The sequence below is a fragment of the Marmota monax genome, unplaced genomic scaffold (assembly GCF_021218885.2).
Source record: "Marmota monax isolate L192 unplaced genomic scaffold, Marmota_monax_Labrador192_F-V1.1 WCK01_AAM20220418_F8-fsc00076, whole genome shotgun sequence".
Classification (NCBI taxonomy): domain Eukaryota; kingdom Metazoa; phylum Chordata; class Mammalia; order Rodentia; family Sciuridae; genus Marmota; species Marmota monax.
The window spans coordinates 6,177,774-6,192,231 of NW_026692843.1; the positions used below are offsets into that span (position 1 = coordinate 6,177,774).

The window sequence follows — 14,458 nt, forward strand, 5'->3', positions numbered from 1 at the left end:
CGGCTGAGTCTTCAGCAAGGTAGGAGGACTTGATTCTGCTGGCTCGGGGGCTGGCATGCAGGTGACCATGGTGGCAGGTGGGTGGCTCTGCAGGTCTCTCTGCCAGGACGTGAGGAAATCCCAGCAGCCTTTCATGATGGTGTCTCCAGTGTGGTTGACACTCAGCGAGGCCTCAGCCTACCCTCGTGGTCTTGGGCTAGTCCTTGGCAGGCACTAGGGAAGCCTGGGGACTCACGTGGGCAGTCCTGTTTGAAGACTGGAATTGTTGGGAGAGAAGCCGGCCAGTGGGTCATGGCAGCCTTGAGGGGGTCTGGAGGGAGATGGGCTGACCAGTGGCCTGGGGCAGAAGGAATACAAAAAGGACCTGTTCCCTGTCTGCTGCTGCATGCTGCGGTGGAGAAGCAGTCGTTGTCCGGGAGTTTGGGAAGGTGGGGTTAGGGTACCATGAAGCCCTGAGTGCAGCTGCAATTAGCATGTCCAGATGTCCCTGCGATCTTGACCTTGAGCGCCTTACTGGGTTTGTGGAGTGTCCCAGGAAATGCTGCTGAAGGGAGTGAGAGAGGTCCCTCCACAGAGGTCAGGGAGGAGTGAGAGAGGGGGCCGGTTGCCCCTGGCCACTGTTGCCCCGTGTGTCCACAGCAGGAAGTGTCTCAGGCCTCCTGGGGGCTACAGCGTGATTCCCACCCGTGGTCAGAGTACATGACTCCTGGACACTGGCTGGAGATGGCCCAGGATTCTGGTAGGCGCCCACAGTGAGCTCTGGTCTGTGGCCACCACGGTTGGTCATCAAGCCCGGGAAGGTCCAGCCAGTCTCCATGGGAGCTGATTGCCCTTTAGTGAGTCCCTGAAGAGAAACACATTTCTCAGGTAGAAATCCAGCTGCCCACAGTGAAGGCTGTTGGCCATCAGTGGCCTTGCCCCACAGCCCGGTTGTAGACAGGAGCAGCGTGCCTGGGCCTGGCAAGCCCTCTTCCTGGGTGGGGTGACTTTAGCCTGCCCTGCTGTCTGCCAGGGGAGTCCTGCACCAAGGAATGCATGTCCAGCTCCTGAGCGGAGGCGGGTGTCCCTGTGATGCCTGGGACCCCCGGCTGTGTGGCTCTCCTAGTTGAGACCTCCTCATGCCCTGTGCATTCCTGTTCCCCATTCGTCAGCTCTGCAGGATGGGTATTTTCTGCTGTGATGTATTTAAGCTGCAGCTCCCAGATCACGAGTTGCGGGAACTGATGTGGTGCTGGGCACAGCCTGCCCCTGCCTTCCTCCTGATGGGCTGTCCCGCCCGGCACCTTAGTCAGAGCCTGGAGTTGAGGAGTGTCCCAGACTGTGGGGCTGTGCTGTGGGCAACGTGAGCTGCAGGCTGTGTGGGGGTGGCCCTGGGCACACACCTGTGACTGGCAAGTGCCCTGTCCAGCCGGTGAGATGCTTAAGGTCACCCGACCTCGCCATGGGGTGTTCTGGCAGGCATGATTTAAGCAAGGGAAAATGTGGAATTTTCTCATTTTTTCCCCATAGCAAATTATAAATGAATCTTTCCTGCCTGATGTTAAAATGGGATGTGGGAGTCAAGGGGCTTAGGTGTCAGCTTGCTGCTGAGGCTGAGGGGGTGGCTTGGGACTCCGGTGCATGTGGCGTCTTTCCTCCACAGGTGCCAGGCTGGGAAGCTCTTCTCCTCTACCCTGTGCCCCGTCAGAGGCACAGAAGCACTGTGTGACTTTAAACCAGCAGCCCCGGTCCACAACCCGCAGGACGCACGGAGCTCCATGGTGGGTGCCATGTCCTGTCCTCGCCAGAGCCTCAGCACTGTTTCTAGGCAGGCAGTGCCAGAGGCCAGGGATGCTAGAGTCAGGGTCGGGTTCCCGCGGCAGGCCTCGGGCTGTTGCCCCCGCACAGTAAGGTCCTGGTCGGAGGCCTGGGTTTGTTCATTTTTGTGAGGGGATTTTTCTGGTCTGGGTTGAGCGCCGGGTGGCAGAGGCTCACCTTTGGTTGCGATGGTCTCTGTTTCCCTGAAGTCCTCAGGTTCCTTATTTCAGTGAATTGCCAAGAAGTGAGTGACGCAGGGTGACTTGACACACAGCTGCAGAGTGACGCTTCCCTTCTTCCTTTGAGAGTGGCTTTCCCAGGGGACAAGTGGCTTCCTGCTTCCGTGACCCCGCCTGAGGCCGCCCACAGCAAGCCTCCTGTTGTTCCTTAAAAAAAAAAAATCATGATATTTTCCAAGTTGTCTGCATTTTGTTATCAAAATTTTTCCTCCACACAAGTGAAGAGCGAGAAGATGGATGGGACGGCACTCGGTGGCTGCCCCCTGCAGCCACACTCCAGGAACCCTGCATGGGCCCGGGCAAGCCCCACTTGGCATGGTGTGTGGCATGTGGTGTGTATTTGCTTCGGTTTGCACAACAGGAAGCTGCCCAAGGAAACGGGCGTTGGTCCTCGAGATGGCTCAGAGCCCTCAGTGTTGCCTCTGTCCTCATGGATGCATTTCCAGTGAACGCGGAGGCTGTTCAGCTGACCTGTGTGGTGCACACATGGGGGTGGTCCCATCTGGACCACTTCTCTAAAGCGCCTGCATCTCCGGGGCCTTCTGGAGCAGGTCGTCAAGTCTGTGCACACACAAGTTCTCTGCACTTTTCTCTGTGTGCTTTGTGTGTTTTGTACACCTACGACCCCGTGGTTTGGTTTCTGGCTGCTCCCAGACTGTCCTTGACTGCACAGATTCAAAGTAGCCCTGGGGTGTCACCCCGGGAGTGGCACTTCTGCCTTCCTCGTGATGGGTCGTAAGTGGGTTTTAAATGTGGACAGTGCCAGTTCGTGGCTAGCCTCTGGGTTCTAAGACCAGGGCTGGTTTCCCCAGCTGAGCCCCTCCATCTGTGCTGTCATGTGTCATAAGTGGCATGTTGTTGAGATGACCAGGTGGACTCTAACAAGACACAGGTCTGGCTGGAGGTGTTTCTGAAACCCTGCTGTGAGGGCCAATCAGCCTGTCCCCAATGCCCCAGGTCTTAACATCAAAGCACCATTCATCAGAAAAGGGCTGTGCCTGCAGGGCCATGTCCATGGCAGTCTTGGTGAGGTGGGCCCGCCCACGCCCCTGGTCTGGGGTCTGCAGAGCAGCACCTGAGCAGGATGCAGCCTCGCCTGAAGGCGGCTTTGGATCAGGCAGCTTTGTTGAAGGCTCGTCGTGTGGTTCCAGTGCAGAGTCCTCTGCTTGTCCGTGCGCGTAGCTGGCTGTGCAGGAACTGATGGGAAACCAGAGGAACCGCTCTTTTCTTGAAGAGGCTTTGCAGTGAGGTTCTGAGCAAGGCTGGCTCCACTCCCACTTGGACATCCAGACAGCCGCCCGTGTTGTTAGGCTGACCGTTTCCGTCTCGCTGCTCGTTGGAGCAAAAGGGGCTGAGCCACACTTGGGCTTCTGTTGAAGGGGACCTAGCACAGTCCCCGGGAGACCCTAGTCCCTTGCAGACCTTTTGGGGGGCCTTGGCTTCTCCCCAGTGTCTTCCTGCCGGCTTTCATACTGGGTGGAGAGGGGGGAGCCCTGCGCTTCCCTGCTGCCCTCCTGGGGCCCCCTTAGGGGTCCGTGAAAGGAAGGCAGTGTTTCCCCTCCTGGCTTTTGACACTAAGGGATTTTGCTCTAAGGACAACACTCCCCTGCCGGATCTTGAGTGGGCTGAGGGTGAGCCAGGTCCACACTGCGACCTGTTCTTCCTCTTATTCTCTGCTGAGGGAGGTTACTGAGCTCGGCTTGCCATGGCTGGCTCTGGTGGGTCTGTTCTGGGTCCTGGGTGGGTCCTCCCTGCACCCACGAGGCTCCCACATGATGCACCCACATGATGCAGAGGGTTTGGCCTGATGGAAACTGCTTACTGAGGAGGCAGGCGTTTCCCCCCCCACCTATTTCTGAGCACTTCTGTGGCACCGGCCCCTGGCATGGAAGTGGTTGGGAGTGAAAGGTACAGAGCTGTGAAGATGGTCCTGGGCGGTTTGGACATGGGGCAGGCCTGGAAAATGGCGAGGGGGGAGGGGAAGAAGACAGTTGCCGTCTCTGGGCCCCTGGCTTGTACTGTGGTGGGGACTGGCCTCCGGTGCCAGCTGCCTGATTCAGAACATTGTCATTTAAACGCCACTCATGTTAAAAGGGAGATGAAATGAAATTCACTTCATTTTTCAGAGGTCTCCAAATAGCCATGAAGAATTAACTTTTTTCTGCCACCAGTTAATGTCAGCCCCTCCTGTGGCTTTAGGTGGGTGCACAGCCCTGTGGGAGGGCTTGCAGGCTCTGCGAGCTGGGGACTGGATTGCAGTCGAGAAGTGGAAGCCCAGGACATGCCTGTGTCCCAAGCAGACCTTGTGGACCCCACGCTGGCCACAGCACAGGAATGCCCTGCCCTGTGGTCCTCTTAGAACCCAGGGTGACATTGTGTGCATACGCCTGTGGCCACTGCTGTTGGGAAGTGTTGCAAGAACGTGGCTGCCCATGCCCCACTGGGCCTCCTGTCTACTCCTCGGGCTCCTAGTTGTGTGCCCACGTTGTCTGTTCAGCAAGGTGGGACTGAGTGGTTGGACAGGCCGTTTGCCTTGGTGTTTTCCCTCAGATCCTACTGGTGGCCTCCAGGAGGGCAGCCCTTCCTGTGTCCAGGGAGTCCCTATGTCCAGGGCAGTCCCTGTGTCCAGGGAGTCCCTGTGTCCTGGTGGTCCCTGTGTCCTGGTGGTCCCTGTGTCCAGGGTGGTCCCTGTGTCCAGGGTGGTCCCTGTGACCAGGGTGGTCCCTGTGTCCAGGGTGGTCCCTGTGACCAGGGTGGTCCCTGTGTCCAGGGTGGTCCCTGTGACCAGGGTGGTCCCTGTGTCCAGGGTGGTCCCTGTGACCAGGGTGGTCCCTGTGTCCAGGGTGGTCCCTGTGTCCAAGGTGGCTTCTGTCCAGGCACCTGCAAGCCGAGTCGGAGAAGAGGGCTGGGTGTTGTGCTCTGGCTCTCAGCCCCTCTGAGCAGGCGCAGGTCAGACCCCTGGCTTCAGCCCCCATCATGACCCCGTCTCTGGTGGGGACTGCGGCCTCCCAGGGGGTCCCCACCTGCCCTTCATGTTCTCAGGCCACTGCTGCCACCTGTCTCCTTGTGTCCCCATGCCTGGCCTCACGGCTCTGCCACCATGGCCTCCGCTCACACTGGGCTGCTCTCCCCACAGTGGCTGGGCTCCCTCCTCTGTTCTCAGTCACCTGGGTCCTCACGGTCCACGACTTGCTCTGCAACCCTGCCTTGTCTCCCCTCCTCCTCCTGGAAAGGGACTCAAGTTCCTGCCCTGCTGCCTCCTCCAGGAAGTCTTCCTGGACCCCAGGCCTCCAGGCCTGGCTACCCATTAACCTCACAGCGACCTCTGGGTCCTTCCTTCAGTCAGGCTCACCACGTCATGTAATTAGTTCACGTCTTCAACAAGTATTTGCTGAGCACCTGTGAAGGGCCAGGCACTACCCGAAGTGCTGGGAATGTAGGACTAGGTCAGCTAGAACGCCTCTGGGCTGGAAAATAAGGAAGTCCCCAGAACCCTGCCTTGAAACAGGTGGACTTCTGCTTCTGTCACAAGCCAGCGTCCAGCAGTACTTCTGGAGATGGGGTGCCTGGGTGGCTCAGTGTTGGGACCCAGCCTTCCCTTTGGTTCATGAGCTAGTTGCCATAGCTCCAGCCATCATATCTGCCAGAATAAGAAAGCTCGGGGCGTGGGTGGTGCCTTCTGCTATAAGTACCTTAAATCCGATTAAAAGAACTCTCAATAGACGTCTCACTCACTGGCTGGAACGGGCACATATTTGCTACCTGTGTTGGAGCTTGTGTGCTAGTGGAGGCAACACAGCTCGGAAACAGTGCACTGTCCGGAGCGCTGTACCAGAAAGTGAAGCAGAGGGAGGGAGGTGCCGGGAGGGTGGGGGTGGGTGTCCTAGGACGGCTTCCTGAGAAGGCTGGGGGCTGGGTGACACGGCCACTTTTCAGGGGAGTGGGCCACAGAGACCAGGACCCCAGGTGAGGGCAGGGCGAGGACCTGCAGAAGCTGAGCACAGGGTCCTGGTGAGACCCCAGGGCAGGGAGGGCTGCGTGTCGTTGGCTGGGGGTGCACTTTATTCAAACCTTCTTTCAAGCTCAGAAACGGTTCCTGCCTCAGTTTATGTGGCTCCGCAAGTATCGACACCCTTTGACGTGACGTCGGAGAGTGAGCTCTGTCCAGGGACGCAGCTCTCGCCGTCCGTCCTGCACCAGCAGTGCGCACGGGAGTAGACTAGGTCTTCCTCCTCGTGACGTAAACCCACGCTTGCTGTAGAAAAGTACAGGACACACAGGGGAGAAGGATTCAAACCATCCTGCCCTGCCAGGTCTCTAAGAAGCAATAGACTTGAGGTGACAGATCTGTGGGACTGGCTTTTTGCAGGGGACCTCCACCTTCCTCCCCAGGGGACCATGAGCTGGTCCCTTTGTAACTTCAGAGGCAGAGGCTGGGCCCAGGCTGATGGCCATTGCACAGCCCTGTCCTGCTGCTCTGCCGGGCTGGTCACTCGTCCCTCACCAGCTCCTCCCAGGCCAGGCTGCAGGAGGGCCCCACCAAGTGGCTGGGCCCACGTTTCCCTAGAGCCCCCGTGTCCCCAGCTCTCCCAGGAACCGTCTCATGCCTGGCCAGCCGCCTCCGTAATTTACGTCTCTCTGGACATGGCTTTCTGCAGGGTCTCCTCTGAGCACGGTCCCCAGGTGTGGCTGACCCCTGCCTGTGGTTCCATCACTGCTCTCCCTGCCCAGCAGTGGCCCATTTCAGTCCCCTGCTTGCTGTGGACATGGTGACCCCAGGGTTGCTGGAGAGCCAGTCCTCTGGGCCTGCCTCTTGGCATCTGGGGCTCGGAAGCTGGCCGCCACTGGTTGACTTGCCTAGGTGGTGACCTGGTCTGGTGAAGGCCATGGAAGATGTCATCATCAGCACCCGTGGGGGTTGGTCCCAAGGGTTTGAGAGTAGGAGTGTTGCTGTGCGGGGTGTCATGCTCACACAGCTCTGGGGGAAGGGTCCCTGTCTAGCCACTGCCTCCACCAGCCCATGGCGTTACGCATGTGGCCCCACACATGCCTTGCTGAGCTGGGTGACATGGCTTTGCCGCCTGGTGATTCCATGCTCCTGAGGCCCCGCTTTTCTTGCTCCCAGCTTCTAGCTTCTGTGTGTCCTCCCTGGTGTCTGTGATACCCTCCTTCAGCTCTCAGGCCACCCCCTCTACTCACTGCAGTCTCCGAGGGACACACTCCATACCTGCTGGGGCCACCCTGGGCTTCTCATCCCAGTGGCCTGGGGCAGGTCCTGGGCATTCACTGTCCCCTGAAGCTCTGGACTTGCGGTTGCACTGGTCTTCCTCCACCTGTGGAGGACCGTGTGCAGATGCTCTGGTGTCCACAGGAAGAAGATGGTGTGCAGGTTTCTGTGGCTTCTTAGACTCCCATTCTGGCAGGGCTGATGTAAAATTCTGCTGAAATTGCTGCCCTTCTTTGTGTGGCAGGTAGCACTGGTGGGTTAGGGTGCATTACCTTTGACTTGCGAAGTCCTGCTAATGGGCTTGGAAAGCCGAGAGTCCCAGTGAAAACACACCCAGCCAGGCAGTGCCCTGAAGAGCTGGCCATCCCTGGGAGGCTGGTGTCACCTGCTCCGGGAAAGAAGGCTCTGTTTTGCTTCAATTCTGTTTAAACTGTCAGAGGGTCTAAGGAGTTTCTTTCCTCGCCTTGACCTAACTTAATGTCCAACTGATCTGACACGGACAGTACGTGCTCATTCACGGCCCGGGTTTTCCAACTCATCAGTTTTTCCAGTTACAGACCCACTGCCCTTTCTCGGTTTTTGGCCTGATTTGGATGAAGCCTTTGGTTCTGCTGCCCCTCCCCTAGCTTTGTGCCTGATTTGGTATGTTCTTGTGGCTTCAGGTGGCCTTTGCTGGTCTGAAGCTGGTTCTTGGTGTCCTCTGGATGAGAGGTCAACCTGGGCTACCAGAGCTGGGGCGGTGGTACTGGGTGTGGGCTGCACACTGATGCTCCTCGAAGAAATTAAGGGGTGGGGGCAGCATCGCAGGGGCCGGTTGGGGGCAGAGCTTTGGGTCCCTGGCACTTGCTGGGTGGTAATGCCATTTGGTGCAGAGCTGGCCCTTCCAGGTCAGGCAGTTCTTCATTTGGCTGCACCAGTTGAGCCGGACACTCCCCAACTTCATTGTAAGTCCATCACCTCCCAAGTTCAGTCAGTGCCATCTGTGGTCAGGGGCCAGCTATTGGGCCTAGGGCTGACCACCCTGGGATGTGCAGCTCCCTGTGGGCCGAGCTCCTCCCCTGCAGGGGAGCTCCTGGGCTCCCACGCCCCTCCTTCACCTCCCTGTCATTCTCCCCCAGTTACCGTCCTCACAGGCCTGCTGGACACACTGGAATGTGTCCCCTGGGTGTGCAGACTGGGGAGGGGGCAGAAGGGGTGTCCTGTGCAGGGCAGTGTGCTGGCCCCAGCCTGCCCACAGGGAGCAGCACACAGAGCCCTGGCTTGGCATCTCGGTGAGGCAGTGGGAGGGCACGGTGTGGTCAGGCATTCCTGTTCTTGTGGTGAGGGTCTGGGGCGAGGAGTCTGACCATGCTCAGTTGGGGTGCTCCGGGTCTCAGTGGTGCACTGCTCTGGGGTCCTTGTTTCCTGTGGGGAAGATGTGGCAGTCCCTTCTCTCCTGGGCCACCCTGCCTCTGCCACTCTGGCACACATCGGCACTGACTGGGCCCCCTCTCCAGGTCCAGTTTTCTTCCTGAGACTTGAATCAGGAGCTGGTGACAGGGATATAGGGCAGCAGAGCATGAGAGGGTGGCAGTGCTGTCACATCCTGTTTCCAGGGCAACAGTGGCTCATTGCCCCCCAGGTCTGCTGTCCGTGGATGGCCCCACAGATGTTTCCCAAGGTCGGCTCTGGCGAGGCTGTGGCCAGTGTCCCGGCCTGCTGTTTCCTGAGCCTGCTCCTCCAGTCTCCCCAGAAGTCCTGGGGGCCCTTTGGTAAATTGCCTCTGCTCCAGCTAGCTGAGATGGTTTCTGATGCTTGGCATCAGGATCATGCTGGGGTCGGGCAGGAGCCCCAGCTGGTGGTCACGCCCATTGGGGCGCTGCTGGGAGGCAGAGCCTTAAGTGGGGGGGGGATACTGGGCTCTGCATGGGCTTCCCTGGTGAGTGAGGCAAACACTGACCGGGTTCTTGGTGCAAGGCTGCTCACGCCCGCCTTGGCCACCTGTGCAGAGGGCCTCTAGGAGGGGCAGGGCCTGCAGCTCCCGCCCTCCCCGAGTCTTCTTCTCGGAGCAGTGTCTTCTGTGGACACACTTGGGAAAACGCTGGCATGGTCACTGCTGGATGCTCTGGTTGGCCAGTGCTTATAAGCCCCTGGGGTGTGACAGTTGTGCCTTAGGGGACTCCAGGCCCTGCCCCAGGAACCTGGAAATAGCTCCCCAGTCAAGAAGGCAAGAGCCTGACAGTGGGAGGGGTGGTGGGCATTGCTGTCCAAGAATGGGCAGCATTTGGTGCTTGGGTGATTTGGGGAGAAAGCCAGGGCACTCAGGTGACAGGGTGGAGTAGTGGCTCTTTGTTGGGTGTGGATTGTGGGTGGCACTCCATCCCCTGGAGGCCTTTCCAGGGCCTGTTCTTACCCCTTGAGCTGACCTCTCCTTCTAGCTACTGTTCATCTTCCAGATAAAGCCACTAAGTGAAAACAGTCTAAGTGACGTTCTCAAAGAAACAGACCAGCGGTAGCAGGCCACAGACACACCCTGCCCTCATCTGGTCCTTCCCCCTGTGAGGTGCAGACAGGCAAGTGCTCCCAGCACTTGCTGGGAAGTTGGGCTTTCATCCTGCAGACACTGGGGTGCCACAGAAGGCGGGGCATTTACACAGTATGATGTGGTCAGGTGGTGTCTCTGACTTGTGCCCCAAGGCTGAGGTCTCCCCTGAATGGCTCTTCCACACCCAGGGCCCCTGAGAACACAGTTTCAAATCTCTGCCAACGTGTTCAGAATGGCACCTTTACTTGGGGCAGCTCCGGGGCTGGTGCTGAGGGCTGAGTCCTGGGACTGACATGGCACCCGGATGGCTGGCCAAGCCTAACACCTCTCCCCTGGCTGATGGAGAGAGACAAGAGAAGCTGTGTCACCAGCTAGAGGCAAGATGGCTTGATGGGTGCTACAGATGGAGGAGGGCCCGCAGGACAGGAATGGCCAGGCCACGTGGTGTGGGTGCACAGGGCCCAGCGGGGACAGCAGGGCAAGGGCGTTTCTGCAGAGGTAGACTTAAGGTTGCATGCTACGAGAGGAAGGCTGAGGACTTGGGCTGCCCCAGTATGGGGAACAGAGAGGTGACCTTGAAGGGTCTGCAGACGGCAGCTGGCAGGGGCCAGGGATCAGGCATCCTAGGCTCCAAGGCCACCCTGTCTCCAGCTCGCCTGGGAACCGAGGCAGCAGCCGACTGTAGGTGAAGAGCCAGCCTGGCCTGGCCATGCTCCTGCAGCACCCGAGACAGACAGGCAGCCAGTGGATAGGGCCCGTGGGCCGCTGCTTTTGGCCTGGTCTAGCCCCCAATGCAGACAGCTGATCTGTGTGAGCACTGGGGGGCCAGTGCCAGGTGGGCAGAGGAAGCCCAGGTGAGGCGGCAGTGAGGACGACGCTGCCCCGTGCAGGTGAGGGTCCACGAGTGGCTGCAGGTGGAGCTGTGGGGATGCAGGCTTCTCAAAGCACAGGTGTGGGTGGGGTGCAGGGGGCAGGGATGGGTGGCACTCTGTGCTGGGTGTGGGTTGTGAGTGGCACCCGTGCCCTGGAGGCAGCTGCCCCTCTGTGAAACACAACAGAGAGACGCACCCTTGCAGGGCGGTGGTTTGGACGGGCTCATCCCAGGTGGCTCTAGAACACAGAGGCAGAGGCAGCCAATGTACATAGCTCCTCCCCCAAGTGTGGGCTCAGGGAGGTCCCCCGGGGGAGGGGAGGGAGAGGGAGAGGGTAGCCAGGCATGGTGGGTGGGGTCACGGGAGCATTCTGGGACTCCTGAGCCTATAAGGCAGCAGGAAGTGAGTGGTGCGCATCTTGTTTCCCGGAACTGAAGGAGGAATCCCAAGGGGGTGGAAAGGCTCCTCTTGTCCAGGTAGGCGCACCTACCCCAGCCCTTCCTCACTCTGCATCAGAGTGATTTTCATAAAACACCAGCCTGGACTCTGTCACTGGCTTCTCACTGTCTTTGTCTTTAGCTCTGGGTTTCCTGACCAAAGTTAACTTCAAACTTGCTAACAAGGATACGTCCAGAGCAAAGCAGGTGCATGTTTTTCTGAATGTAAACTGAGCTCAGAGGGGTCCACCACCTCAGTGTCCCCGCGCCGGGCCTTCGCCCAAGCCTGCTGGCAGGTACCCGCCCGAGCAGGGCTGGTCTCCCCATCTCTCTGCACGACTGTAGGCCTCGCTGTGTTCTTTCTGCTGGGCCAGGGGCTGCACCTGGGCCTCGGGGCCTCTGGTATCCCCGAGCTCGTCCACCACTGAGCCAGCCCCAGGCATCCAGACTGTTGGCCTGTTTCTGTCCCCTGGTCGTCGTCTTAGGAAAGCAAGGTTACCTTAGTTTTAGGAACTGTTTGAAGAGCTTGGCCCAGCTCGGCTTCTTTCTACCTTTGTGTTGGTTAAAGATGGGGGGGAAGATGAAGGATGCAGTAATTAAAGGAACGTGAGCAGAGGGGTGGTGTTGGTTGGCTGCTCTAAGTAATTGAGGCAATTTTTTGTCTTGAAAGTGACTGTTGCAAATGTGACGCATTCCAACCAGGAGGAAGAGGCCAAGAAGACATGGGCTATGTCCTGTGTGTAGACAGCTGGTGCTTCTGCTGTGCGTGAGACCAGCCAGATCCTTCTGCACATGCTCCTTACTTGACCTCAAATCTTTTCTCTCTAGGCACTTGGCAGAATGGACAAGGCCTGTGTCCTGAAGCACAAAGTGCTGGAGAGCCCGCTGGGGAAGATCGAGCTGTCTGGCTGTGACCAGGGCCTGCACCGGATAAGACTCCTGAGCCTGAAGACCTCCACTGAGTGAGTGCCACCCGTGGTGTGTGTGTGTGTGTGTGGGGGGGCACCAGCTGAAAGCAACCAGTGTGACTTGTTGGCCACAGGGTAACGAGGAGCCCCTGCTGCCAACAGACATTCCTTGTTGTCTGCCCCCACAGGTTGCCCCAATGCTCCATCTCAATTAACATCGGGGCCTAACCTCTGGTTAGTGGCTCCAGGGCATTGGATTCATGTATACCTTCAAGGAGGGGTTGATTGAGCATTGATTCTCTAAGGCATGCACTGTGGGGATGTCCCTGGGAATTTGGTGGCTGGATAATATGTGCCTTACCTTGTTTTGTTTTTTTTTTAACCAGACTGGGATTTTGGTGAACAGGCCCGCTGGGTGAGGTCTGTGCTTCCTCTGTGGGATGCAGTGTCGGGATCTAGGCCCTCTGGAGGCAGTGAGCACAGCCTGCAGGGCGCAGGGCCTTCAGCCTGACCGGCGTCACCATTCCCAGGGGATGTGTGTTTCTCTTGCATGATCCTCACCGAGTTTCTCTAATTGTAAAAACATAAATGGAAAGCGCTCTCTAACGCTTTGTTCTGAAATGCAGCGTTTAATTTCCTCCTTTCATTGACCAAGAGTCATGCTAAAATCACAGTTCCCGTTATTCCTGACAGAAGGAAAAAAACCACCCACTCTTATGCCCGGTGTTGTCTTAACTGGCTAATAAACACAATGCCAAGAACATTAGGTAAAGAAAATACATAAGAAACATAAAAATTGATTTTAATGGACCCCTGTCAGAGACGGCTGTAATGAGCACGAGTGTGGTAATAAATATCAGTATCCCCCCACCGTCGGGGCTTTTCCTGTAGAGCTGCGTGTTACAATCAATATAGCCTTTTTTAAGACTAAAAAATAAGCAAACCTTTGAACTACATGAATATGCTCTTCAGTCTATGAGAAACATCTGGCTCCCGTGTTCAGAAAATCACAGGCACCAAATAATTTGTAGAGGAAAATGTCATTTTCTTTCTTTTTGCATGTTCATTTGCTTAATAAATCACAGGAATTATGGGTTGGGTCCCCCAATCCCCCTGCTCCCGCCTTTTGGAGAAAATGTAAATGTCCTTGCAGCAAATTTGGGAAGAAAGTAAAAACCGGGTGTTATGAGTTAGGTGTGGTTAAGAGCCTGCTGTGGACTCTCGGAGCAGCGTGCAGAGGCTTGATTGCGAGTTTCTACTTGAGTCTTGTGGCCCAAGTGAGCATCCGATTCAGCTGTGAAAACAGCCGCCAAGTAGTTACCCTTGTAGAACGGTGTCCTGGCTGAGCGCCTGGGCTCCTCTCCGCTGCCCTGGGGCTCTCCAGGCTGTGCCCCTGCCCTAGTGCTGCAGGGGAGAGAGAAGCCAGGGAAACCGACTCTGCTCTGCCTTTCTCTGGGCCACCAGGCAAGGGAGGACACTGTGCGTTCTGGCTAAAGCTAGAGCCCTGTGAGCAGGGTTCAATCCCCAGTAACCCCCCCTCAAAAAGTTGAATAGTATAAACCTGAATACTCAGAATCACGTTTTCAATATTGTTATTTTTTTAAAGTGTAAAATTCACATAGTGAAGTTTCTGTTTTCAGTGTATAATTCATTGTGTTTTGATGAACATTTCCAGCTATAGAGCCACTGCCCTAACCAAGATCTAGAACGCTCCAGAAGGTCACCTTGTGCCCCTTTAATCCATGGTCATTCCTGTTAGTGGGTCATTGGTCACGTCTCTTTGTAGATGCCTGTTCTCATTTCTTTCCCTCGAACTCCAGGGAGGGGAGTGGCTGGATGGAATGGCGAATGTGTTTGGCTTTGTAAGAAATGTCCGGAACGTCCCCGGAAGCGGCCTTGCTGTTCCACAGCAGCACGCCTCGGTTGCTGCCCCTGCCGGGACTGCCGTCAAGACTGGAGCTTTCAGCCTTCTGGTGGGTGTGGTGTGCTGCCCCTGGGGTCTTCATTTGCATTCTAAGTCTCTGTCCCTCTTGAGTTGGGCTTGCGGAGGTTTTTGCCACTGATTTGTGGTTTCAGACACAAGTCCTTCGTCACATCCGTGAGCTGTGGTTTTGTTTTTTTAGTTGCACATTTGTTTTTCTGATAGACTCTTAGTGCGAAGGTTTTAGTTTTTGAGAAATTCAGTTTGTTTTACGTTTAGCAATTATTTTCTTCAAAAAATAGTTCTCTGCTGTAATTTCACCACCATCTTCTACAGTTTCTGAAAGCTTCATCCTGGTTGTTCTTTTTAGACGTGTGACCCATCTTGAGTCATTTTTTCCTTAGCTATTCAGTTGTGTCAGGATTTGTTGAAAAAGCCCCCAGAGGTCCCCCCCACATCGGATCACTACGGTGCCTTTGTCAGCCAGCTGGCCATGAGCACAGGTCCTGTCTGGGCACCACTGCTGCGCACAC

General features: G+C 56.9%; 1 protein-coding gene across 6 annotated transcripts in view; it reads left to right on the forward strand.

Moving 5' to 3' along the window:
- The window catches only part of Mgmt (O-6-methylguanine-DNA methyltransferase), a 234,324-nt gene that overhangs the window by 44,112 nt on the left and 175,754 nt on the right, over positions 1-14,458 (forward strand). For 5 of the 6 annotated variants that reach the window (XM_046448835.2, XM_046448836.2, XM_046448832.2 and 2 more), the window contains one exon: positions 11,925-12,058. In XM_046448835.2, coding sequence (XP_046304791.1) covers positions 11,937-12,058 — 122 coding nt within the window. In that variant the 5' untranslated portion in view covers positions 11,925-11,936. Of the gene's footprint in view, positions 1-1,642; positions 1,761-11,924; positions 12,059-14,458 lie in introns of all 6 variants that reach the window. The other variant, XM_046448834.2, reaches the window with a different exon arrangement.